The following is a 24339-nucleotide window of genomic DNA, read 5'->3' on the forward strand; positions in this document are numbered from 1 at the left end:
TTCGACGATGTCGGCCATCAACAATCACCCTCAACCATCGTCTCCTGGATCAGGATCATCCTCACTCTCCGACCTCAAAAGGGACGAGAAGAAAGGACTCGATTTTTCGTCGGTCGAGGCGAACGAGATAGATCCGGATCAGAATGTGCTGGATAACAAGGAGCTTCGAGATTAGTGTGTCCTCTCTTCGAACTTCCAGGTCCTCTTTCCGTATCAGCTTCTCGGTGATTTGGAGAGCAAAGGAAGAAACTGATCGACGATGGCTGACGTCTCTCTCTCTTTCTTGTTTCGCTGCTTCGTCCAGCTACGCTCCCGTCGATTCTTACGAGGGTCGACATCGCTTTGATCCAGAATCTACCTGGACAGAAGAAGAGGAAAACGCAGTCGTTCGAAAGGTGGATCTACGAGGTGCGTCGCCAGAACTTTCCTTTCTTTCCCCTCCCTTCTCCAAGCTGATCTCACTTTCTCCCTTTTTTCTTTCCGCTTCAGTCATGTCATTTGCTTGTCTGATATTCTTCGCCCTCCAACTGGATCGTGGAAACCTTGTGAGCAGTCTCCTCGCTGTCGTAAACCACTCGCTCCGTCTCCACGCGTTGCTGACTTCCACTTTTTTGACGCTCAGGGCTCTGCTCTCGCTGATGGCTTCCTGAAGGACAACGGAATGACGACACAAGATTACAACAACGGACAATCGATCTTCTTCTGCTGCTTTCTCTTCAGCGAGCTTCCTTCGCAGGTTTGTCTCAGTCTCTTTCGATCCTCGCTTTCCAGACACGAGCTGACTCTCGCCCTCTTGACCGTTCTCACAGCTCATGAACAAGTGGCTAGGAACTACGAACTGGGTTCCGTTCCAGATCATGGCTTGGAGTGCGGTGACGATTGGACAGGGCTGGATCTCGGTGAGCTCATGGTAACACTCGTCGCTTTGCGTTTCGTTTGACTGACCACCTATCTTCTTCTCAACAGAACCGGAATGGATTCTTCATCACTAGAGCTCTACTTGGACTCGCTGAAGGTGGTTTGATTCCAGATCTCATTGTGAGTAGATCTGTTCTGTAACGTCGTCGGCGCTTTGCTCATCAATCAATCGCTCTCTTCCTTTCCTCTTTAGCTGTATCTCACCTTCTGGTACAAGAACGAAGAGCTCCCTTTAAGACTCTCTGCTTTCTGGGCTACCCTGACGTTCACGGGAATAGTACAAGGTGCGTCCGAGAACGGAAGGACGGCGGAAAAAGACGCGACGCGACGAACTGACTTCCGTTCCTCCCTTCCTTTTCCCTTCTCTTCTTTCCCTTTCCGTCAGGATTCATTGCCTACGGTGTCTTGCGTCTTCGAAGTTTGGGACTCTACGGAGGATGGTCGTATCTCTTCTGGATTGAGGGTGCTCTCACGTTCACCATCGGACTCGCCGCTGCTTTCTACCTCCCAGCCTCGCCTACAACCACCGCCGGTCGACTCAGAGGGAAGAAGGGCTGGTTCAACGAGAGGGAGGAGATCATTCTCGTCAACCGAGTCCTACGAGACGACCCAACAAAGGGGACGATGAGTCAGGTCCAGCACATCTCGTGGAAGGACTTCAAAGCTTGCCTTACAGACTTCGACAACTACCCTCGTGAGTTTCATCTTGACTCTTGTTCACTCAAGCCTCCTTTCTGACTTCCCTGCTTTTCGGTCCTCAGTCTACTTCTTCTCCTTTGCGGCTATGATGCCCGCTACTGCCCCCTCCGCCTACCTCACCCTCGTTCTCAAGGGTCTCGGTTTCTCCACTCTCAACATTCAGCTCCTCGCCATCCCCTACCAAGTCTTCTTCATGTTCAACGTGAGTCGGTCTCGACGTTTCGATGCGTTGTGGAACCGAGGTTTGACTCTCTTCGCCCCCTTCTCTCCCTCTCCAGTGCTTCGGACTCGCCTTCTTCGCCAAGAAGACCAACCAGCGAGCCTTCTCAGCGATCATCGGACAAGCGTGGGCTTTGGTCATATTGATCGCCCTCGTCTGCACCCCTTCATCGGTCTCCCCTTGGGTCCGCTACGCTCTCCTCTCCCTTCTCCTGGCCTACCCGTACTCGCATCCCGTGAGTCATTCCTCATTACTGCTGCGTTCTTCCTTTGCTTCCCTCGAGCTGAGTTCAATTGCTTTCTGCATAGATCATGGTCGGGTGGAACAGCACAAACTCGGGAAGTGTTCGACTTCGAACCGTTTCCGCCTCGTTCTACAACATGATGACTCAAGTCGGTCAGATCGCATCCACTCAGATCTATAGGTGAGTCTCAAAACGAGAGAAGGGGGATTGAACAGGCGAAAAGGAGAAAAGACGAGATCGAAAACGATTCCTCGTCGCGTCGTTGTTTTTTTGTTTCCGCCGCTGACTTTCCCTCTTTCGACTTTGATCTCCCTAGAGCTGCCGACGCACCCAGATACAACAAGGCCAATTCCGCTCTCGCTGGAGTCGCCGCTGCCAACATCGTTCTCCTTCTCGCCATCAAGGGTGAGTTTTCGCTTCCCGCTCTTCCCGCTCCTCCCTCTCGCCCCTCCTTCAGATCTCTCCTCTCTCTCCCTCCGACGAGCGCGCTTGGAATCGAGACTAACGGCTGATCTGATTCCCTCCTCTTCGTCTTTCGTCCTCTAGGTTACTTCATGTGGCGAAACCGACAGAAGCGAGCTGTCTGGAACGCGTTGACCTCGGAGGAGAAGGATCATTACGCTAAACACATCGCCCCTACGATCGGAAACAAGTCCTTGTTGTTTGAATTCAAGCACTAGACACTAGTACACCTCGTTCATTTTTCTTCATCTTGCTCTCGTATGTTTCCGTTCGCGTCGTTGGGTTTTTGTTTTCGCTTTCGCTTTCGCTCCTCACTTTCCATTGCATGCTTCCTCTCAGTCGTTTCTAGCTCGTTGATATATATCGTTTAATTCTCGCCTGCATTTCATGCCAATTTCAGTCACATCAATGCCTTCGTCTCTTCTCGCAGCTCATCGCCCATCTTGCACGCTCGACCTGTACAAGTCCTTTCTACTCCCCTTCAAACGACTCTTTCACAAAGATACAGACACATCATTACCATCCTCTATCTAATACGTCTCCTCCAACTTCAAAGCCCTCTCCAAATACCCCTCCTTCACAAACTCGTCCCCGCCCTCCCACCTCCCTCTCAACCCCATCGTCCTGCCTTGAGCGAACACCTCAACAGTGAACGGGCCATGCTCCGAAGCGAGGGCTTCGCCGTCGATGGAGATGTGCTGCGGGTGTGTCGAAGGAATGAAGTGGAGGGCGGAGGCTAAGACGAAGGCAAGAGGGAGCGAAGAAGAAGGGAAGGGTCAGACGCGTCGAAGGAACGAAACGAACGATTTGAGTATGGAAACGAACCTCTGAAGTACTTCATGGAAGAATCAAGAACTGGAGCTCCTGATTCTGCTCCGATGAAGTTTTTGAGAATTATGGTTCGGGAGGTCTGGTTCGAAACGAAAACGAAGCGAAGGTCAGCTCGATTCGACTCGACGCGTCTTGTGGAGGGGAAAGGCAGGTAAGGCGGACACACCATCTCTTGGACCACCACATCCATGTACCCTTCTCCTGGAGCAATGAATGGGAAGGCTAGGAAGTCTCTGTGAACAGAACGAAACGAGGGAAGGGAAGATCACGTCAGTTCGAGCGTTTCCACTCTCCTTCCTCTCCTTCCCCTTCCCTACCTCCCGAGCTCGCATACGTAAAGAAACAGAGACGCACCGAGACATCATCCCCACCGTCCCCGTATAAACATACAACAGATCCTCCTTCTTCCCACTCCCATTCGCTCCAGCTCCCTTCTTCCCCCCACTCTCGAACCTCACCCACTGGTCCCTCGTCTCTTCGTCCAACCAAGGAGTAGCTCCTTCATCCTCAGGTAAATCAGGAAGAGGTCCGTCTCCTTCCAGTTCGGGTCTCGATGTTGGAGGCGAAGGGGAAGTCGATCCAGAGAGTCTCGAAGAGGAGTCGACGGATCGTTGAAGATGTCGAGCGAAAACAGCTTTGGAAGGAGGGTTGGTGGAAGGATCGAGTTTGAGGTAGACGGTTCCTTGCCAAGTTGATAGTTCCATAGCTGAAGGGGAGGAGGAGAAGGAGTGAGTGAGGACAAAGAAGAGACGCGTCGGCGAAAGGAGAGGAGGCGAAGAAACGAGACGAACTCTTCTTGATCACTCCGTAAGTGAAACGAGTATCCCCCATCCATCTAAGGTGATCTGTCCCCTTAAGATCACAAAAGAACAAAAGGAAGTCTCGTCAGTTGCGGCAGGAGAGAGGGGAGATGAGCGCAGGGCGAAGACTCACCAGATCGACCTCAGCAGTGAGCCCGACAGTCGTGGAAAGGAAGGAGATCAGGCGAGGACGGGAGCCTTGTTTGATGGAGCAGAGATCCATAGTCAGGGGAGTGCCTGATGAAAGATCAAAATCGAGAGAAAGGAAACGTACTCGAGGGTCAGTTTCTCGAGCCCACTCGTCCGAACGAACGAACGCAATCGAGAAGAGAGGACTCACCCTTGATAAGGTTCAGCGTAGCCAGTGAGCAACTCCACCCATCCACCTTCCCGTGTATCGAGATGCTGAGTCCGTTTCCGGATCCAGCGGGAATGGGGACGATGGGGATTCGAAGGCATTTCAACGCGTCTTTTCGACCTGCGAAACCGTTGAAGAGCTCGTGGATGACTCCGTCGCCTGAGACTACTCCAATGACGCTGTAAACAGAAGGAAAGGCAAGGTGTGGTTAGGGGGGCGAGACGCGTGGGAAGAAGACGGAGGAAGGGAAAGAGGACTCACTCGAACGCGTCCGGATCCAAAGTTTCTGCTACGTCCCGAGCGTGTCCTCCGTGAGTGGTTTCTGTAAAAAGTAGGAATCAAGAGACGGAAATGAATAAAGAAGCCTGTGAGCTGCTTTCGCAACAGCTCCTAAAATATCAACAAGAGGAGAAAAGGAAAAGATTCGACGCGACTCACGAACAACCTCCACCGTCACCGCCCTCCCCTTCTTTCTCAGCGCCGCCGCCTCCAGTATAGGTTTCACCACCTTGTCCGCAACTTTCACCGCTCCAGCCTTCCCTCCGAACGGGTTCACCACCAGCAAAACCCTCTTCGTCGCTTCCACTCGACGATGTGGGTAAGCTGCCTCGTCCAGTCGAGCGAGGAAGGGCTGAGGGTTGGAAGCGGAAGGGAGGAGAAGCCGAAGTTGGGTGAGGGTGTGACCCTTGGATTTGGAGGAAAGGTAGTTGATTCTGAGGAGGAGGTTGGAAGGGCTGGGAGGGTTGGAGGAGGTAGAGAGGGAGGAGGAGATGAGGAGGAGGGTTGGGATTGTGAGGAGGGGTTTGGGAGCGACTGCGAAGAAAGTGAAAGGAGAGAAGAGGGTTAGTATAGGGGTGTGGAGTGAATATATTAGGAGTGAGAGATGTGTAGGAGAGGTCGGAGAGCGACGAGAAAGAAGGAAGAGTCGTAGGAGGGCTGAGCGAAAGTTGAGCTCGATTCCCCTTCCTTCGTTCTCGTCCCACCGTTTCCTGAGCTTGATCTCGACTTTACCACCATCAACTGAGAGCTCTGTATCCTAAGCACACTCTGCTGCTACTTCCTCCTGTGTCCAGCTCGAGAATTAATAGAAGAAGGAGCAGGGAGGGACTCACGTTTGAAACCCTCTGATGAGCTCGAGCCTTCCTTCCTTCCCTTTATCCCTCCTCCCAAGACCTTGTGCATCACAAGCTCATCTCCTACTAGACTGAGCTTTACGCTGATCCCTGTTTGCTGGACTGTGACGAAGAGTTCGTTGTTGTCGACTGGAAGAACTGGATTGAGGGATGAAGGGTGGGCTGACGTTGACGAGGAGGAGGATGGAAGAGGAGAGCTGCTGAGCGAGGTTGAAGGTGGCAGAGGTGGAGTAGGTTGAAGGAGGGACATAAGTTACACGAGTCGGAATAGATCTGTGCCGAAGAAGGAGGACGTCGTCGTCAGAAGGGTAAGAAAGGCAGGGACGAGGCGAGGATGAGCCTGAAGTGGGAGGACAAAGCGACGAGTCTGAGACGTACATGATCGATGGATGCGAAAAGAGAGCCGTGCTAAATTGATGTCTAGGAGGTAGGAGTCGTCTATGGAGCGAGCACAGAGAAGAGAGAAGAGAAGTAGTGGGTCGACGTCGAGAGACGAGTGAGCTTCAGGGCAGGAGGTGACCGAGATCCGTTTTCACGCCGTGTTTTATTCGAAGTTCAAGGCGCTCAAATTTACTTTGAGAACCCAAGGGTCGAGCAATCACTTGAGATCCTCCTCTCGAGCAAGAAAATCTGCTTTCAAGCTCATTCTGAGCGATCAAACGGCCTTGACAACCATCCAAACAAGAGAAGGGACGTCTTTCGACCAGCTCTCTTGACCTGCCAACGTCGTTCCTCTCTGCGACCTTGCGCCTAAGTGTAAAAGCTGAGATCCACCTTTGACCTCTTGAGTGTTTTTCTTCTTGACCACAGGATAAAGCACTCGCGTCCTTCGTTTTGTTCCCGAGCCCCTCTCGAGCCGGAGCTAGGGAGAGAGGGAAGGGACGAGCTTCTGCCTTCTCTCTTTCGCCACCCAACCATCACCTTCTCGGAAGAACAAATCTAGCAGGTAGCTAAAAGGTGAGCTCTTTATCCAAGTTTCATTGTGTAGGAGAAGAGGCGAGGGAGTAGTCAGGAGGAGGCTTGAGAAGAAGGAGGAGGAGGGAGGGCGAAGGGTCCGTGAGCTCGAGCTCGTTCGTTCCATCTGACTCTCGTTTCTCGTTTTCTCTTCTTGTTCTTAGCTCGAATCAACATGTCTAGCAGTGAGTTTCGACTCTTTTGAACCTCTGGGTCGATTGAGAGACGTTGGTTCAAGTTGTGGGAGGAGAAAAGGGCCGCGAGATGAAGGCTGGCGAGCTTCTCTGCTTCCTTCCCTCCCTCCCTCCCTCCTTCACCCTTCTCACCATGCAGACGCTACCAGACCCATCTACTCTCAGTCTCAACTCCTCTCCCTCCAATCCAAAGCGGCTCAGGTCCCAGGAAGCGTTCTCCCAGACCTCCCTTGTGTCTCCTCCTCCTCGGTCACTCTCCCCTCTCCTCCTCTTCCGCCTCCATCCAACCGAAGGACAAGCTCTTCAACCCAGAACGGAGATCTTTCCGGCTCGTCTTACATCGTCAGGGAAGAAGGAAACGGACTCTCGACGACCTCTTCAGCGGCATGGCGTCAAGCAGGCCTCCCTCCGAAACCTGCCCCTCATCACTCTCTCTCCTCTCCCTCCGCCATTCCTCTCTTCCAACAACCTCCCAAACCAACCAAGGTCACCATCAGATCACCCAACTCTACCTCTCCTCCTACTCCCATCTCCCCAGCGAGTCCTCCTCCTCCTCCTTCCGTCGCGTCGTCTGCAACCCCGACTTCACCAGGTCACTCCTCCTCGTCGTCCTCGCATTCTCTCTTCCAGCAGACTCGAGCGTCTAGAGTCTCCATCAGGGTCCCTTCGTCTTCGTCGTCGTCGCCAAAGGAGGATCCAGCTCCCGTAGGAATCAAGTCGCCAACGACCAGAATCCCAGGATCGGGAGGTCAAAGTCAGAGAATTTTCATCCCTCCCTCTCTTCCTTCGTCGTCGTCGGTCTCCGCCGCTCTTTCGAGTGAGAAGAGCGAGCAGGAAGGAGGATCCCTCATCGCCTTCGTCGAATCGAAGGCCGTCGCTTCTCCTGGAACAGCAGCACCTTCGATCGGAGTCGACGACCTCGAACTCGGAGAGCTCGTCTCCTCCCCGCCTTCTCCTCAAGTTCAGGTCTCTCCCACCATCACCGCCGCCATCGCAGAAGCAGTCTCGACCCTCTCTCTTATGGACTCGCCAGCAGAGGAGATCTCAGGATGGGAGGTCCCCTCCCCAACTTCCCTTTCGTCCACGGCGCACGTGAAGGTCGACGACGACGCGACCGCTCCCGTTTGGGACCTTCCCTCTCCCAGCCTCGTCGCCCCGACTCCACAACAGCAACGGCCCCAGAAGAACCTCATCGCTCCCAATCCACCCACCTCGAAACTCATCTCCCCTCTCGCGTCCCCTCCTCCCGAGATCGAAGAGAGACAACCTCCTCCCGCTCCTCCTCCCACTCGCTCCTCCACCGACGAGTCCAAGGAAGCTTCATCGTCTTTCCCAACTCCTCCTATTTCCCCAGCTACTCCTCTTACGTCGCCAGCAGCAGCAGCAGCAGCAGCTGGAGGAAGGGTCCAACGAGCAGCAGGGAGCACGCCGTCGGGACGGATGATCGCTGGAGCGTTGGGGTTGAGCAGGGATAGGACTGGAGCAGGGACCGGAGGAGTTGGTGGTGGTGGAAACGGCGGGTATGTGAGGCCGGAGATTAAGATTGAGGTGAGTGTTTCGTTGGTTCACGTTGGGGGTTCGGAAGGAGAGCTCGAAGATGTCGACGCGTCGAAGAGAATCGTTTCGCTGATTCGCATTCGATGGTTCGTGTGCGTCTACAGAGGAAGCTGTCTGGGAAAGAGCTCGATGATAAGATTATCAGGATCAGGGAGGAGAACAGGCGGATTGAGGCTGAGCATCAGGTGAGTTTCTGCTTCTGTTTCTTCTCGTTCTCGTCGATCCCTCCCTTCTCGTTGACTCCTGCTTGGCCATCAACTCGGAAGACTTCTCACTTAGAGCTGATCAAATCTTCGTCTCCCTTGCGTTTGACAGAAGGAAGAAGTCGACGCTCTCGTTCACTCTCCTACTCGAAGCCGAGAACCTTCGGTCAACGACGACGGACGGGGATCAAGGGAAGAGAGGGAACTGAAACGAGCGAGTGCTCAGAGACGGTTGAGTCAGGCTGAGACGGAGATCGAGAGGTTGAAGAGGGAGTTGGATAGGGCTGTTCAAGTGAGTTCTCGTCTCTCTTTCTCGCTCTTTTCCATCGTTCCCTCACGAGGGCTGGTTTGAACGGCTCTGGCTTCGAGGAGCTTGATTGGATACTGACATCCTCTTCCTTTGCTTTCTTCCATCGCAGGCCAAGATTGACACCGAACGAGAAGTCGCTCGAGAGAAGAAACTCAAGGCCGCTGGGTCGGGTTCGTTGAATTGGGACGCGTCGAAGAGCTCGTGAGTCCGTCTCCCTCCTTTTCCCTTCTCCTTCTTCGTCCTTCTAACCGAATGAACGCTTTCCTCGTTGACCTTTCCTCCCTTCAGTGACTCCCTCGACCTCCAATCTCTCTCGTTGGAGAAACAGCCCTCTCCGACCTACTTCAAGAAAACCTCTCCTCTCAACTCACCCTTCGACCGACCCAGTCGACCTCGCTTCCCTTCCGACGGAGCTTCGCTGGATTCGAGGAGGTCTGTACCGTCATCGGCTGTTGAGTTGGTTTCCGAGGAGAAGGACGAAGGAGACGGAGGTTGGGGAGAAGGAGGAGGAGGAGACGCGACACCCACCAGATCGCTCACTCCGATCGCTAATTCGACGTGAGTTTCCCTCACTTTATTCGCCTCACCTCGGCGAGCAGGTCCTTTAGACCCCTCAGTATTATTTTCAGGGCACACAGAAAAGTCGGTGCTGACTTCTTGGCCCCCTTCCCTTCTTTTTCATCAACGCCACCCGTTTTTAATCCCTTTCCTCGATTGCCCTGCCCGGTCTCAACCACCTTCTTTTCCTCCCGCTTTTTCGGTTCCCACGACCGCGTCACCGTTCGGCTCCCTCACGGAAACAGATCCTCGACAAATCTTCTCACTCCCAAACCCACTCCCGTCAAGATCAGAATTGGAACCCAAACGAACGGATCCAACCTTTCGAGGATGGCTGAGTCGGGTTCCTCGGAGAGAATTGCTTCTGAGGCTGGAAGGGGGGAAGGGGAGGAGGTGGAGGTTTCAGCAGGTTGGAAAGTCGAGGAGGGGGAAGGGGAGGACGGAGACGAGGACGACGATGAGACGGGTGGATGGGGAGTTTGAGAGAGGTCGATGCAGCTCTGTCGAGTCTGTTCCAGTCATTCATGCTCCTATATTCGAGTCGCTTGTGTACCGTTGGGAGAGAGAGAGCAAGGGCGCTTGTGGTTTCATGTCCTGTGGTCTCGAATTCGCCGAAGGTTCGTTCCCAAAACCTGAATCTGACGCAATCCCGATCTTCTCTGCCAGCCACCGGTTCCGAAAAGGTGCTAAACAGGAAACAAGCTCAGAGTCCGTGCGAACTTTCTCTCCTTCCCTCTCCAGAAGAAGAAGGAGAAGCGAAGGAAGAGCTTCGATGAAGAGCGACGCGACCAAAAGAGGAGCGAGGATCGGTCTCTGCGGTACTTCGCTACAGTGAATGAGCTCATCGAACGACGGGCGCCTGTTCCGTTCCTCCACCCGTCGTGAAACGATTGAGCAGCTCGATCAAAAAGAAAGAGAGGAAAGGGAAACAAGAAACGCCTCATCATCCACGGCGTCTGAATCTTTTTCTTTCTTCTCTTTTCCCTTCAGGGTTGAAACTTCCACGACCAAACTCTTCATCAATCCTTTCATATCGACTTCTCGTTCGTTTCTCGCTCGCCCGCTCTCGAAGAAGATGGCTGGAGATTTTGCTTGTGAGTGTTCAACTTTCAAGGCCTCGTTCGTTTCGAGGGAGGGCTGAGAGCTTCCTTGGGGTAGCGGAAGGCCTCCCCGGAGCTTGAGGCCTCGAAGGGGGGGAGGAGGAGAGCAAAAGAGTCGTCTTCTCTTGCTTTACCAGTGCGCTCAAGTGGTTATGGATTCTGTGTCTGCGTCGTCAAAGGAGGGAAAAGTGGGAGTGGAGAGAGGCATCGAGTTTTCTCACCGAGGGATCGCTGGTCTCGGAGGAGCCAGAGACGAGCTCGTCCTTCGCTTGAGGTTTGATGGATGAACGCTGACACTCCTTCTCCCGCTTCTTACTACCACCTTTCTTCCTCTCGCACTACTTCTGGTCATCAACTGCCTTTCTCAACTCGCACCGGTCTCGTCGCTCCCGCCCTCGTTCCCTCTCCTTGTCGCTGCGACTTCTCTCCGATGCTCTCCAGGTCCCTTCTGTCAAGCTACCTTCACTCGACTTCAGCACGTAACGAGACACTCGAGGACGCACACTGGAGAGAAGCCATATGGTGAGTCCTCGTTGAACTGAGCTCGAAAACTGGGTGTGAGCGGGAAGAAACGATGGCTGAGCGCGTTGTCGACTTCTCCCTCCCTTCCCCAGGCTGTTCAAGCTGCGAGGAGCGCTTCCCAAGATCAGATCTGCTCTCTCGCCATCGGATCAAGGCACATGGGGCCGTCGAATCTACCCCGGTCCCTGCTCGAAGGAAGCGGAAGAGCCCAACAGCAAATCTCGCGTCGTCTTCGTTCCCCTCCAGTTCCACCTCCCTCCCAACTCCTGCGTCTTTCGCCTCCTCCTCAGCATTCTTCGGCCGACCCATTCTACATACCCATACTCACTCAGGCGATCGGTCAAGCTCGTTTCTTCATCCCGCAACGGACGAAGGCGCAGAGTTCTCCTCTTCCTCCGAACGGTCGTCCTCGATCAACAACTCTCCCCTCGATCCCAATATCCCCTACGTCCCCTCACCAGCTTCTCACACCCTCCTACCCAATTTCTACCACTCCGAATCCTTCTCCAACCCTTTCAATTCCTCTACCTACCCTCCCGTCGCCCACCCATCCTCTCACAACTCTCTCCCGTACCCTCTTTCCCAAACCTACCTCCCTCAGCCTTCAAACCTCGACTCCCCCGCCGCCTACGTTCCTCACCTCGGACATGGATACGATGACGGACTCTCGGGTCACCAGTGGGACCCAGCGCTCAATCAAGACGTGGGAAGATCGTCCGTCGGGACTTCGAGACTCGAACCGATCAATCCGCACGAGATGGTTCGAGGCGCTCCTGGTTGGGAGGAAGGTGGAGATTGGGAGACAAGTCGGACTTTAGAAGGGGGTTGGGAAGTCGTGGGATCCGTAGGTGGTCCGGCGAAGCAACAGGAATTGTGGAACCCGTCGTCGAATCAAGGAGGTTGGGAAGATCGACGCGTCTACTCGAGCCCGGGGTCATTCGAACCGCGTCTTCTTCATCAGCACACTCAACCTTCTCCAAACCTCGTATCCTATCCACCAGCTCCCTCCCTCGCCGACAACGTCTACACATCTTCCTCTTCCTCTTCATCGTATCCTTCAACCTCGACCTCGTCCTTTTCGTCCGCCTCCGTCTACTCCTCACGGTCGCTCCCACCTCCCTCTTTCTTCATCCCACCTCCACCATCTTCCTCCGCCACCTCTTCTTATCCCACCATCCCGTACGACGGCCGAGCCCAGGAGCAACGACTCGAGGACCATCGACAACAACGACTCGACAGTTGCGGTCAAGCCCTCGACTCCCTCCTCACGTCGTTCCCCAACCTTCCCCACCAAACCATCTCTTCAAACGCTTACCAAAACTCTTTTGGAGGATCCCGCTACGAACTGTCCGCTGAAATCCCATCGTCGCAGTCGACAGGTCGCGTCGTCGATCAACGAGGGAACTGGAGCGACGGCGCGGGAGGTGCGAGATTCGTCGAAGGAGGAGATCCGGTGTCCGGTACGGGAATGGTTGACGGTGGCGGTGGTGGATATCAAGGAGGTGAAGGGTCAGGTTGGGTTGGTACGTTCGAGTGAGGGAGCGAGGGTCGGAGTCATTTGTTTCGTGCTTTTTCTTTTTCTTTCTCGTCGCCCCTCTCGTCTATTTCTAGCATAGTTCCTTCGTTGAATTTCGTCCTTCGAACGCTTTCTTCTCTTTCTAGCATCTGTACTAACGTCATAGCTTCATCAATCTCGTCGTTCTGTTCGTCTCTTTATCGTCGCTTTCCACAGCTGCTGTTCTTCCCTCTCTTGTAATCTGAGCCTTTTCATACACGTTTCTACCTGCTTCACTTAGCACACTGCACTCTCAATAGCTTTCCTCTCGCTCGGTTGTCTCTTCCCTTTTCATGCTTTGAAGCTCTCTCTCTTTTCTTTGTTTTGATCGCGTCGTTTGGAACCCGCGATGCTTTCAGCCCTCCTCGAGAGTTTGGTTGTAAGACGGATTCATCCGGGTGTCTAAGGGTATCGTAAGAAAGCTTCTCAGACCATGACGAGTCCGACTCCACTCGTTCCGGATCGATCCAAAGGCCAGCCGCCGGAGAGAGGTTGGACGCGGTAGTTGTACTGTCGAAGGGAGAAGGGCAGAGTCAGGAAAGAGGCTTTGGAGGATGAAGTGGATAGAACATAGACTTACTAGGTAATAGTCTTGAGTTGCAGAAGAATGGAAAGCCGGAGGAGGAAGGGTCAGCGGGAGGGAGAGGGAGAGAAAGCAGATACCAAGAGGACGTACGCAGAGAACCGTCTCCCGTAGCGAACTGGTGAAGAAGATGAGGATTGATCAGCACGACGAATCAGAACGAGAATAAAGGGTCAGGCTCACCTTCAGTTCTTTCAAGAAAGACTGGTTGTCGAGTCCCGTCAGCGAGTTGAACACGTCGAACCCAGCCTGAGAAGAACGAGACGCGTCGAAACCGAGTCAGCACACGTCTTCGTCCGTCTCGATCCTCCCTCGAGAGAGCGTGACAAGCCAGTTTGAACTCACCGCCTGGGCAACAACGAGCATATCGGCCATCAACTCCTTCAACCTCGCCTCCCTCGCGTCTCGAATCCTCCTCTCCTCGGTGAAGGTCAACTGTCTTCCTCCCTCCGTCGAACTCGATCCCGAAGCCGAAGTTGAAGCTTGAGAGGGATCCGAAGCTGGGAAGGCTCGATCCGTAGCGTAGTAGAAGGTGTAGGCGGCGTTGAGGATAGGGTACTGAACGGATTTGATGACGGTCGAAGGGAGGGAGTAGAAGGAGACGAAGTCGGTGATGCGATGAGTTTCGGGGTCCTGCGAGAGGAAGAAAAACAAGCAAGACGAGAGGAAGAGTGAGATGAGCATGAGTTCGAATCGAGAAAGCAGCGGCGGCAACTCGAATTCGGAGGAAGGAAGAAGAGCAGGCAAGAAAAACTGAAACTCACCTCGACGACGTAGCACCAAGTGACTTGCTTTGCGTTTCCCTTGATCCCTTCCCCGTTCTGACCCTTATTCGACGCATCTCCCTGTCCACTCAGCATCCAGTGCCTGATCTCGTCGTCCTCGTACACGGGAGCGACGTCGAACCTCTCGAGGTACCTCCTCAGCAGCACTCCGACCTGAGCGACATCCCTCTCTTCCATGTTCCTCCATCCAGGAGTCGAGGTCTCGGTAGGGACGGCGTACTCCTTGATGCATCGAGCCATGGTTTGGGCACGAGGGAGGACGGCGAATCCGATGGAGATGAGCTTTGGAGGGTTTAGGTTTCGATGGTAGTACCTGTGAGGAGGGATTCGAGGAGTGGGAGGTAGGGAAAGGAGGAGGGTCAGTCTCGGTGGGAGGTAGACATAGGAGGACGGAGAGCGAAAGAAGAGGAGGGGAAAGAGGAGAACGAACCGACTGGTGGCGAAAGGAGTTGGGAGGACGATTCCAACGGTGTAGATTGCCTGCCAGATACCGACGAGGTTGCACTGACGAGTGACCTCCTTGATGAGAACGGGAGCGAGCCTCTTCGATCTCAGCTTCTTGTGAACACAGAGGAAGTTGATCTCGGAGCACTTGACGAGGCTGAGAAGGAAAGGAGGGGCGAAGAGGACGCGTCAGTTTTCGAAAAGCGAAGGAGAGAAAGAAGCTTCAGATCGAGCCGAGGACCGGAGAAGTATCGAAGACTGATACTCCTCGAGGGAAGCTGGAGAGTCTCGGAAGAAAGGTGGAGCTGAGGGAGTGAAGTTTGGACGCACTTCTTCTTAACTCGAAGGTTGACGGGGATTCCAGAGATGAAAGCGACGAGCTTCTTGGTAGTCTTGACTCGGATTCCGACATGCCACGAAGGTACCCAACCAGGTGGTTTCAGAGCCCTGTGGAAAATGAAGGAGAAGCGTTCTTAGCTTTGGTCGACGCGAGGAAGAGAAGGATCGAAACGGAGACGAAATGAAAACGACGAACCAGTTCAAAAACTCGGCCGTGTAGTTGAACCTCATGGAAGCATCCTTATCTTCGACGTAGTGAAGAGAAAGAAGGTCGTAGACTTCTTGGAGCTGTTGCGAGAACGGGAATGGAAGTCAGCCCAGACGCGTCGCGAAAACAAAAAAGGAGGAAAGCAACTCGAGCTCACCTGCTTGGGATCGTCCACGTCGACGGTACACCAGTCGAACTCTTTGGGAAGAGGGTAGGGAGTAGGACGGACGTCGGCGATGGTCTTGGCGTCTGGCAGAACGAAGAGGAGAAGGGAGGACGGGAAGGTCAGAGCTCGAGCTCAAGTCGAAGGTGAGAACGAAGGAAGAGCGACGAACCGTCGATAGGACCCTCGGCTTCGAGTTCAGGATCAAGGACCTGAGGAACAGGTTGAGTCTTCCAGAACTGCAAAGGTTTGGTCGAGAAGAGTCGAATTATGGTCAGCAAAAGCTAAAGGGATGGAGGAGGAGGGAGGAAGGGAGGGAGAGAAGAACCTTGTGATCTCCAGCATCCTTCTTGTGAGCTTCTGGCTCTACGAAGCCACCGTTCTTGCTATGACTCTCGAGCATCCTCATAAGGTTCATAGCTTTGAGAGCTGAGCGAACGTTGTCCTGGTTTACTGGAGGAGATGGCGAACGGGAAGGAAGGAAGGAAGGGAGGAGAAGGTCAGCTCGGAGTCGAGAGCAACGACGCCGTCTTCGAGCAGGTTTCCCCTCTAAAATCGTAAAGGATAGATCTTCGAGCGTATAAGGAAGATCTACTTACGATCTTGATCTGTCTTCTGATCTGCTGGAAGCTTGTCGACCTCCTGCATCACTCGGTCGAGGATCTCGTCCGGAATGTCCTTGTCTCCTCCAGGAAGAGCAGACCTGGTAGAAAAAAGAGGACGAGGTCAAGAGTTCGGCAACACAATGATGACCCTCTATAGTAGAAGCTCCTTACTGACTTTATCTTGTCCATTGTCTTCTTTGCCTTGGATCTCTTCTTCTTCTTCTTTGTTGCTTTGACCTCGACTCCTCCTTCCTCGGTCGTGACGGTTTCAACAGCTCCAGATTCAGATCCAGCGTCCTCGTTCTCAGAATCAGAGTGAAGTTCTTGAATGGTAGCCGACGTAGAGGCACCGGGAGTAGACATGCTGAAAGGGAAAGGGGGGGGGGGATGCTGAAAGTTGAGAGGGAAGGAAACGTTGAGCTCGTCGTTCGTCTTTTCGAGCTCGTCGGTCCCGTCTCCCACCAACGCCAACAACCACAAAGATCAATAGTCTCTGAAGCAGAGCTCACACGCAGAGAATGCTCAAAACTTCATCTTTTCTTCTGAGAATTTTACCCTACGGATCCCTCAGGTGAATCAACTTCACCCACTGCTCGGTTCCGTTTCCTCCCTCCTCCGTCCCTTTCTTTTGGGCCATCTACACCTCGTCGGTAGCCTTCTTTCGTCGATGTTGAGACCGAAAGCTTGAGAGTGTGCTATCCTGTGAGCACGTGGCTACTTCCACTCTCTTTCTCGATGTTTACATCGTGCTTAGGAGGCGTCAGGTTCGACCTCATCATCCCGCTTTCCTTTCCTCAGCTCGATCTTCCTCTCCTTCCCTAGATCGAGCCTCGAGGAATCTATACTTACCTTCGTCTCTAGCCCCTTCGTCCCTACTCCCTTGGCCTCTCAGCTCCTTCTTCGTCAAACACACGATCTCGCCCTCGACCAGCGCATCGGCCATCACCTCACGCGACGACTTTCTTTCGACTCCAACGATCTCTCCCTCCCTCCACCCTCGCCCCCTCAGGTCTCAATCCTTTCTACGTAAGATGCTCCACAGCTCCTTTGACGACCTGACCCCTCAGCCATTCCAGCAGGGTACAAAAGGCTCTTCGTTGTTCTTCGTTTCCTCAACCAACCAAACCTCAACCCTCTTCACCGCTTCTCTCCCTCCCGCACCTACACTTTCACCCAATCGGCAACATGTCCACTTACAAGCCTTCCGAGCACGACGGTCTCAAGGTACGTTCTTCTCCGTCTTCCTTCCCCTCCGATCTCGATGTTCCTCCTTGTTTCCTCTTGATCTTCGAGTCCGCGAGGTCGCGCTGACCTTCTATTCTCCTCCTCCTCTTCCTCCTGTCTCTCTCCAATCCCTTCTCACTTCACTCCCATAGGAAGACGGTACTCCCGACAAGCGGATGAACCCCGAGCACGGCTTCGGAGGCGATCACGAACGAGCCGTCGAGGGAGGCAAAAAGGGAGGTCAAACCTCAGGAGGATCCGACGATTCCACCTCTTCCTCTTCTGATGGAGGATCCGCCTCTGGTGGAACTTACAAGCCTTCTGAGCATGGGGGGCTCAAGGTACGTTCTCCGATCTCGTTCTTCTGCGACGCGATCTCTTTTCGACGTTCGATCTTCCATCGCTGACCTCTTCCTTCGCGTCCTCCTCTTCCTTCGCCTTTCCCCTTTCACTACTAGGCCGACGGAACTCCTGACGGGAGAATGAAGCAGTCCGACGAGTAAACGAACGGGAAGAGGGGGAGGGAGCGAAGGATTTCTCGACCTCCGACCGTCTTCGCCGTTTGTCGCCTCGATTTGTTGTAGTCTATCGCCATGAATCTTTCATGAAATACCTTTGAGGATCTCTCTCCGAAAGTGAAAGCTCAGGTCTTGCTGCCGATTGTCGTGTAGTTCACCAAAGACGAGGTACAGAGACGCGTCGCCTCCTCTTTGACCTCGACTTTCCCTCCCTCACCTGGCGACGAACGTTGTTAACTCTCGGATCCCCTGCTCTGCTGTTCCCAAGCTTTTTTTGGCTTGGGGTATCGACCCCTTGAATCTGCGACCCCTTGAAGGTTTTCCATGAGGGATTTTTGTGCATGAAAATCAGATCGAACGTCAAGTTCAAGCCTGGGCAAAGAGCGGGGAGGAGGAGGAGGGATTCAAGACCGTGCGTCGAGCTCGACTTAAAACGCCCTCTTCCTGGTTCGCTGCCTTGCTCTCCCCCTCAACCATCACGACCTCCACCACCCAACTCGCATATATCCTCCTCCCTCACCAATGCTCGCTCGTCTGAACTCGTTCGTTTCCACTCCCAAGGACTCGCCTCCTCCTCCCTCCGCGGACACCGTCGATTCCATCGAGGACCCTCTCGCTTCCGTCGCCTCCTCCCTCGCTTCAGCCCTGCCAACCGTCGGACGACCACCCCTCCCTATCCCTTCTCAACTCGAGGATCTCAAGTCTCAACTCCCTATCGCTTGCAGCTCGTGCGATTCTTGTGAAGACGACGAGGAGGAAGGAGAGTTCCCCGAGCTCCCGTCCAAGTTTGACATGGATTTGGAGACTGAGATGTTGGGAGATATCATTAGTGAGTTCTCGAGGACATTTTCAGTGCGTGTAGAATTGCCGGGGAGAGGTTTCTGCAGAAGTTCCTCACTCGTAGGAAGGGTGGAGGAAAGAAAGGAAGGAAAAGAACGAAGCTCAACTTCGAGCTCGCACGATCGATATCAGCCGTCTTTCTTCTCTCTTTCCCTCGATCTTCTTGACGCTAATTTTCACTTCTTCTTCCTTCTTACAGAGCCCATGAACCGACTCACCATCATCGCGACCTCAAAGACCGACTGGCAGCACGAAATCGCCGAAACGCCTGCCTCCCTGGCGTTCCACCTTTCTCAAGTCGAGAAGCGAAAGGCGGTTCGACCTACTCCTTCTGGAACTAGCGTCGAACCTCCCATCGAGATTCCTGGACTGTACGATACCCAAGAGATGTCGAAGCTGGCGGTTTTGGCGAGTAGCATCGAGGTGGATGAGGAAGAGGGAAAGACGTGTGCTCGTGAGTCTTTTGTTTCTTCTTCGAGTTGACGGTCTCGGGATCGAGGGGGAAAACGGTAGAGCGGAGGTGGTTGCTACTTCTTCGATGTTTGGATCAATCTCTAAGAGGATTTAATCGGAAGAGGCAGGGCGATCAGAACGCGTCACAGAAACTGACGCGTCTGCTCCTTCACTCAATCTCGTCCTCCAGTCCTCTTCCCCGACTTCAAGTACATCTCCGCCATCCCCATCTCCAAGGAGGGAGCCCACGCCCTCTACGATCAAAATCTGGATCCCTCCGTCTCCGCTCTCGGTCATCCTGCTTCCTCCTCCGACGAACAACTCAGATCTTGGATCCTTCCCTACCGAGCGGTCGTCCTTCTCTGTTCGTAGTTTTTTCGTCTTTCCTCCAGAAGTCCTACATACTAACCCTTATTTTCCTTCGTTCCTCCTATCGCAGGTTCGCACAAGACTCGAGACAAGAAGTGTTCGTCTCGCGTCGCTCGATGTTCTCCTCGTCGCCTCGCCTTCCAAGCTCACCATCTTCTGATCTCGCTTTACAGGTGGAATCGCCGCTCCTCTGCTTGAATCTGTTCTTACCTCCACCCTCACCCTTCACGGCTTCGACGTCGACACCACTGGATCCTCGCTTCACCACCTCCCTTCCGGAGAAGAGATCTCGTCTCTCTCGTCGGAACAAGAGATTCAGAACCTCCTTCACAATGCTTCGGGCACCGGAGGGGGAGGAGGGAACGACAAGGAGGTCGGGATCTTCAAGATTTCGCATCTCAGTGGGCACAAGTACTCGGGAGTGATGATCGTGAGTTCTGGGCTCTCTTTTTCGCGACGCGTACTGAAAATCGCATCGAGCTGACTTCTCGTCCCTGTCCCATGGTCTTCATCTTCCTCCACCAGATCTGCTTCCCCTCCGGAGCCATCCTCTATTACGGCCGAGTTCGACCTCGAGACTGCGTCGCTATCGTCGAGAAGACGATTCTGAAGGGAGAGGTTTTGGCGGAACATCTCCGAGGAGGAGGAAACTTGAGGCGAGAGAAGGGTAAGAGTTTGTTGGACTGGTAGAATGGGTCATTCGTTTTGGTTTCAGGATGGGATAGACTAGATTGAGTACCATTAGAACTTAGTTTGCGTTTTCCGCTGTTACTAGCAGCGTCGTCCTTCGAGTTTCGACCATGATCATCGATGGCTAGTCGGCCACTGGCCTCCCTCCTCTGATAGCAAACATAACAAATATACTCCCTCTCACTCCCCGACCCACTTCCGTTCTCTCCAGTGCTGCTAGTTCCTCCTGAGCCGCGTTGGTGACCAGATCGGCTTCGTCCTCCGTCTTGCCGAGAAGAAGTGGCATCCACGGGCGATAGAATATCTTGTACATTTCGAGGAAGTTCATTCCTGCTAGGTTTATTGATGCGTTGACTGAGGGAGTGCAAAGAAAGGAGATGAGCTCGTCAGCGAAGAAGAGAGGAGCGAGAGGAAGAAAGCGAAACGGACCTCCTCGAGACGACCGAGAACCAAGTTGGATGGTGATCGTTTCTGAAAAGCATCGCGAAAAGTGTCCACAGCGCTTGATAATTTCAGTTTCGTCGAGCGTTGGAGGGGAGGCTGAGAAGAGAGCCTCGTGGTCTGAAGAAAGCGACGCGTCGAGGTTCCGTCAGCTTCGAGAGTTTCTCCTTCGTTTCGCAGATTGCAAAGCGTTCAATACGTACGAATCTTCTGAAAGGCGGCTAAGCCTGGAAAACGATCTGCTAGAGGCTCCCCGCTCTCCGTCCAGAGTTCGCACTGAAAAGGATCAAAGGGAACGAGGATCGTTAGCGAGTCGAGAAAGTCTGCTACGCGGGTAGACTCCCACAGCAAGAAGGAAACTCACCGAAGGCTCAATGCATAGATACACTCCTCCCGTATCTAAAGAACGAGCGATCTCCTCGACCAGTCGAGCGTAAGATCCCTCCTTCGCACACCACCATGACAGAAACGACTGATTCACCATCTGGAAGTGTCGATCCGGACTGAAGGGAGGCATTGATCAGTATTGAGAGCGTCGGAGAGTAAAGAAAGAGACGTACTATGGGATTCCTTCTCGTGAAACATCGCAGACTGGCGAGCAGGAGAGCGACGCGACAGTGTCAGCGAGGAAGCAGCAGGTTTTCTCCTCAAGATAGATGAGAATGTTCGCTCACTCTCGTACACGCAATTTGGAGGAGTAGAACTGAGAGATAAGACAGTTCGTTAGGAAAAATGAAAGTGAAAGGAGAGAAAGGAAAGGGAGAGAGAGAAGAGAGACGGCGAAGAGACTCACTGCGAAAACCTCTTCGCTCCAAGATCCAGCCCAGTAATCTCAACAGTGGGATACTTCTTTGCCAGATCAATCATCCAAACAGCTGAGGATCAAAAGTCGAGAAAGGAAAGCAAAAATCAGCTTTTTTCGAATCCCCTCATCCTCGCCGGGAGGAAGCTCGCTCATGAACTCACCCAGGCTTCCACACCCCACGTCTAGCACCCTAGGTTGCTTCCCTTCCAGTTTCCCTTCCACGTTGGCCGGTCGAGAAAGAAGCCTGTTGATCATAGACGATACTTGAAGAGGATAAGAGCTTCCAAAGACGACATGCTTGAGGTCGTGAAAGAGGGATTCGAGGACCCTCGCCTCCTCGTCCATGGGGCAAAAGTAGGCATCGCTGAGGGCGTAGTAGGTACGACCTGTAGAGGATGAAGTAGGAAAGGAAGGCGGAGAATATCTCCTACGATCAGCTTTTGGGAGGGATCGAAGGAGTCGTTCAGGAGAAGGGAAGGAAGGGGAAGGGGAACGTCGTCGAGCTCAACGCACCATTCTTCGAGCTGTAGAGACGGTGGACGAGGGAAGAACTGGAGCTTCCTTCTGAAGAGGGATAGGTAGCGAAGGAAGAGGTGTCGTCGAACTCAAAGTCGAACTCGCTGAGGTCGTCCGATGGGCTGGAATCCGAGCTCGAAGGAGACATGAAGGGAGGAGAGAGAGGGGGCTGGGCTGCTGGTGGTTTGGAGGAGACTTGGGGGAAAGGGTCAACCTCTTTTTCCCCCAGCTTTTCAAGGAGGTCTCAGCATGTCGGAGCTGAACGTGGTGGTACGCGTAAAAGACGCAGGTGAAAGCTATCGTTACGGCAAGCAAGCAAGGTGGAAACAAAGGAGGAGCAAACGAGATCGTGCGACGCGTCCGACTTCTCGTCCCTCCGCTAGAATCGACTCGATGTCGTATCAGTAGTGATCGTCTACTCGATATCAGTCGCACTCCTCCCAAGTAGATAGCTCGCCTCTCCTGAAATGCTGCTTCCCAGTCCTCGAGTCACGTCGTCGCTCTCATCTCATCGTCCTCTCCTTCTCCCACCCGTCGCTTTCTCTCCCCTCACAGCAAACATGACCAAAAATTTAGACTGGACTCCTCTCACCATCTCTGTACTCTGCAAGCTCTCTAACTCCTGCTAAGCCAAGCTCGTTAACTCCTCTGCCTCCTCGTCCGATCTCCCGACGGCAAGAGGGATCCAGGGCCTATAGATGATTCGGAACATCTCGAGGAGGTTCAGACCTGCAAAGTTGACCGAGGGGTTTACTGCCGGAGGTCGAAAGAACGAAAGGGTCAGTGGAACCGAGACGGAAGACGAACCAAACCGAGTCAGACGAACCTCCGTTTCCCTGTCGAGCTCAGTTGGACGTCGATCGTTTTAGAGAAGCACTTCGAGAAGAAACCACTCGATTTCAGGATCAAAGTCTCTCGATAGTCGAGGGATGAATAAGACCAGTTTTGACGACGGCTTCGAGATCTGAGAGCGAGAAGCAAACATCAACGCGTCGAGGGTTCAGCTTCGATAGACTTCCTTTCTGATTTTCAAGAGGAAAGGTGGCACTGACGAGCGTCCTGGAAGGCTGCTGTACCAGAAAATCTATCCATGAGATTTTCTCCGGATCAGGAGGAGGTGGTGGTAGTGGTTGGAGGGAGGGTGAGCTGGAGGGCGGCTTCTTTGCCGTCGTACGTTACTAGGCATGATAATCGTGATAAATCAAAGAACAGAGAACGAAATAAGCTGTGCCTAAGACCATTGCTCGCTAGCGTCGGTAAGAGGGATGTAGCGAACTCCGAAGAGCTTCTGGGTGGTGACCTCGCCGGAGGAGGACTTGTCGACTTGAAGGACGTCTGGTTTTGAAGATAAAGATAAGTCTGAGAAGAAGAAGCCTGAAGGCAGGAAGACTCACCTTGGGAGTAGGTTCCGACAGGAATGAACATCCTGCCAGGTCTTGCGAGCTGTAACGAAGAGTGAAAGCAGGCGCGACGCGTCAGAAATTAAAGAGAACGCGTCGGTTCGTCGAAGAAGGTTGATACTCACTTGATCGAGGAGATCCGAAGGAACGATAGGTGCTGCAGCACCGACGTGGATCGCTGAGTAAGGACCTGCCAGTGAGAAGGAGGAGCGGTCAGGTGAACCGAGGGAGAAGGGGAGAGAGTGGGAGGGAACGAGTGCCCAACCCGGGACTCACCTTCGCTCGGATACCCTGGAATCAGGAGAAGAATCATCCACGGAAAAGCCCGTCAGTACTAGATTCCGTCCAAAGACTCGGAAGAGAAGAGGCGCGAACCTTTTCGTCCATCCCCAGTAACAACTTCGATCTCGCCTCTTGAAAGCGCGTCTCCTCTCCCATCTTTCTTGAGGTTCTTGATCGAGAGATCCGTGATCCCTGTACGAAGAAGAAAGGGTGAGCATCATCTACAAGCACGGGGATCTTGTTCGAGAAAGAAGCACGAACCTGAGAGGTGATCAATCCCGACGACCTTCCCGTCGAAAGGTCTTCCATCCCCAGAAATGAGCTCGTGGAAGCATCCGAGAAGGTAGCCTGATCCAGAGCCGACATCGAGAACCTTGCTTCCAGGCTGTAGGAAGGGGAGCAGATTCTCTAGAGCGTAGGCCTGTGAGGAGGAAAGAAGAAGAAGAAGAAAAAGGAGGAAGATCGAGGTCAGTCCGGAGAGCGTTGAGAGCGGAGGAAGGAAGGGTTTGGGGAGACTGACATGCCTGATACAAGGAAGTAAGAGCGAAGAACGACGACGTCAAGCTCTTATGATCTCCTCTTCAAGCCTAGAGAGAGCAGATACAAACATGTGAGGAGCAGAGATGGTCGCGCCGAAGCCGATCGAAGCAGGCGAATCCTGGTAGGCCTCATCCTTCCTCGGAACGTAGTGGGCTCTGTCGACGGAGTTCATGGCTGCTGCGACTCGAGGCGATTTGACGAGGTTGGAGGATTGAAGGTTTCTGATGAGCTGAAGGGGAAGAGAGGAGGAGGAAGAAGGAGGAGGGAAGGAAGGAACGGTGAGCTTGAGTCGATTCGGGACCCTCCGAGACTGCGGAGAGAGCATGGAAACATACATCCGAGTTGGAAGAAGCTGAACATCTCCAGGCCATGGTGAACAAGGATAGCTTAGAAGAGGTAGATTTGGGGTTTTCGGATGGTGGGAAGCTGGAGGAAAGGAAGGAAGTTGCACAGGTGGATTTCGATGAGCTTCGAGCTTGACGACTTCGCTGGCTTTCCTCCGTCCATCACTGCCCC

At 53.5% G+C, this 24339-nt stretch overlaps 9 protein-coding genes across 9 annotated transcripts; 5 read left to right on the forward strand and 4 right to left on the reverse strand.

Moving 5' to 3' along the window:
• Positions 1–7: 7 nt before the first annotated feature.
• Positions 8–2873, forward strand: BDY24DRAFT_442155 (major facilitator superfamily domain-containing protein; the record flags this gene model as incomplete). Its single annotated transcript, XM_076644664.1, has 13 exons — positions 8–174; positions 305–408; positions 490–545; positions 623–736; positions 810–899; positions 967–1038; positions 1112–1202; positions 1304–1612; positions 1680–1819; positions 1896–2072; positions 2146–2261; positions 2398–2486; positions 2628–2873. 13 exons carry the CDS (start codon positions 8–10, stop codon positions 2759–2761), a joined length of 1659 nt encoding a protein of 552 aa, XP_076495779.1. The 3' UTR covers positions 2762–2873.
• Positions 2874–3044: 171 nt separating this feature from the next.
• On the reverse strand, positions 3045–6152 carry BDY24DRAFT_435256 (ATP-NAD kinase-like domain-containing protein). The gene is made up of 11 exons (XM_076644170.1): positions 6044–6152; positions 5645–5938; positions 4971–5345; positions 4794–4854; positions 4515–4711; positions 4308–4411; positions 4166–4226; positions 3729–4080; positions 3541–3607; positions 3369–3453; positions 3045–3279 (listed from the first exon to the last, which is right to left on the reverse strand). The coding sequence occupies exons 2-11, from the start codon at positions 5913–5915 to the stop codon at positions 3074–3076; spliced, it is 1779 nt and encodes a 592-aa protein (XP_076495780.1). The 5' UTR covers positions 5916–5938; positions 6044–6152; the 3' UTR covers positions 3045–3073.
• A 434-nt stretch (positions 6153–6586) lies between these two features.
• Positions 6587–7678, forward strand: BDY24DRAFT_85718 (uncharacterized protein). Its single transcript, XM_076645195.1, has 2 exons — positions 6587–6622; positions 6784–7678. Exon 2 carries the CDS (start codon positions 6884–6886, stop codon positions 7520–7522), a length of 639 nt encoding a protein of 212 aa, XP_076495781.1. The 5' UTR covers positions 6587–6622; positions 6784–6883; the 3' UTR covers positions 7523–7678.
• Positions 7679–8251: 573 nt separating this feature from the next.
• Positions 8252–9511, forward strand: BDY24DRAFT_392097 (uncharacterized protein; the record flags this gene model as incomplete). The annotated part of the gene is made up of 5 exons (XM_076640870.1): positions 8252–8361; positions 8475–8555; positions 8686–8865; positions 8993–9084; positions 9172–9511. Coding segments are annotated over 5 exons (737 nt in total), but the record flags the coding sequence as incomplete, so codon positions are not given.
• A 3479-nt stretch (positions 9512–12990) lies between these two features.
• On the reverse strand, positions 12991–16142 carry NMT1 (glycylpeptide N-tetradecanoyltransferase NMT1). Its single transcript, XM_076640871.1, has 14 exons — positions 15921–16142; positions 15740–15843; positions 15469–15593; positions 15313–15379; positions 15135–15226; positions 14966–15057; positions 14761–14877; positions 14417–14587; positions 13966–14299; positions 13547–13834; positions 13385–13450; positions 13295–13319; positions 13199–13209; positions 12991–13128 (listed from the first exon to the last, which is right to left on the reverse strand). The coding sequence occupies exons 1-14, from the start codon at positions 16106–16108 to the stop codon at positions 13045–13047; spliced, it is 1764 nt and encodes a 587-aa protein (XP_076495783.1). The 5' UTR covers positions 16109–16142; the 3' UTR covers positions 12991–13044.
• A 788-nt stretch (positions 16143–16930) lies between these two features.
• Positions 16931–17472, forward strand: BDY24DRAFT_415994 (uncharacterized protein; the record flags this gene model as incomplete). Its single annotated transcript, XM_076643526.1, has 3 exons — positions 16931–16969; positions 17122–17310; positions 17428–17472. The coding sequence occupies 3 exons, from the start codon at positions 16931–16933 to the stop codon at positions 17470–17472; spliced, it is 273 nt and encodes a 90-aa protein (XP_076495784.1).
• A 462-nt stretch (positions 17473–17934) lies between these two features.
• Positions 17935–19989, forward strand: BDY24DRAFT_392103 (sucrase/ferredoxin-like domain-containing protein). Its single transcript, XM_076640872.1, has 6 exons — positions 17935–18316; positions 18527–18781; positions 18971–19144; positions 19220–19246; positions 19323–19579; positions 19675–19989. The coding sequence occupies exons 1-6, from the start codon at positions 18010–18012 to the stop codon at positions 19837–19839; spliced, it is 1185 nt and encodes a 394-aa protein (XP_076495785.1). The 5' UTR covers positions 17935–18009; the 3' UTR covers positions 19840–19989.
• BDY24DRAFT_442160 (class I SAM-dependent methyltransferase) lies at positions 19964–21773 on the reverse strand (the record flags this gene model as incomplete). Its single annotated transcript, XM_076644665.1, has 9 exons — positions 21599–21773; positions 21247–21471; positions 21074–21155; positions 20955–20983; positions 20841–20871; positions 20645–20783; positions 20484–20556; positions 20269–20400; positions 19964–20193 (listed from the first exon to the last, which is right to left on the reverse strand). Exons 1-9 carry the CDS (start codon positions 21747–21749, stop codon positions 19964–19966), a joined length of 1092 nt encoding a protein of 363 aa, XP_076495786.1. The 5' UTR covers positions 21750–21773.
• Positions 21774–22828: 1055 nt separating this feature from the next.
• Positions 22829–24244, reverse strand: BDY24DRAFT_392105 (Pcmt1-prov protein). The gene is made up of 9 exons (XM_076640873.1): positions 24159–24244; positions 23892–24052; positions 23853–23856; positions 23545–23704; positions 23377–23475; positions 23278–23292; positions 23127–23191; positions 22996–23044; positions 22829–22936 (listed from the first exon to the last, which is right to left on the reverse strand). The coding sequence occupies exons 1-9, from the start codon at positions 24192–24194 to the stop codon at positions 22833–22835; spliced, it is 693 nt and encodes a 230-aa protein (XP_076495787.1). The 5' UTR covers positions 24195–24244; the 3' UTR covers positions 22829–22832.
• Positions 24245–24339: the final 95 nt, after the last annotated feature.

This window comes from Mrakia frigida (genome assembly GCF_051309035.1).
Source record: "Mrakia frigida strain ATCC 22029 unplaced genomic scaffold BDY24scaffold_19, whole genome shotgun sequence".
Classification (NCBI taxonomy): domain Eukaryota; kingdom Fungi; phylum Basidiomycota; class Tremellomycetes; order Cystofilobasidiales; family Mrakiaceae; genus Mrakia; species Mrakia frigida.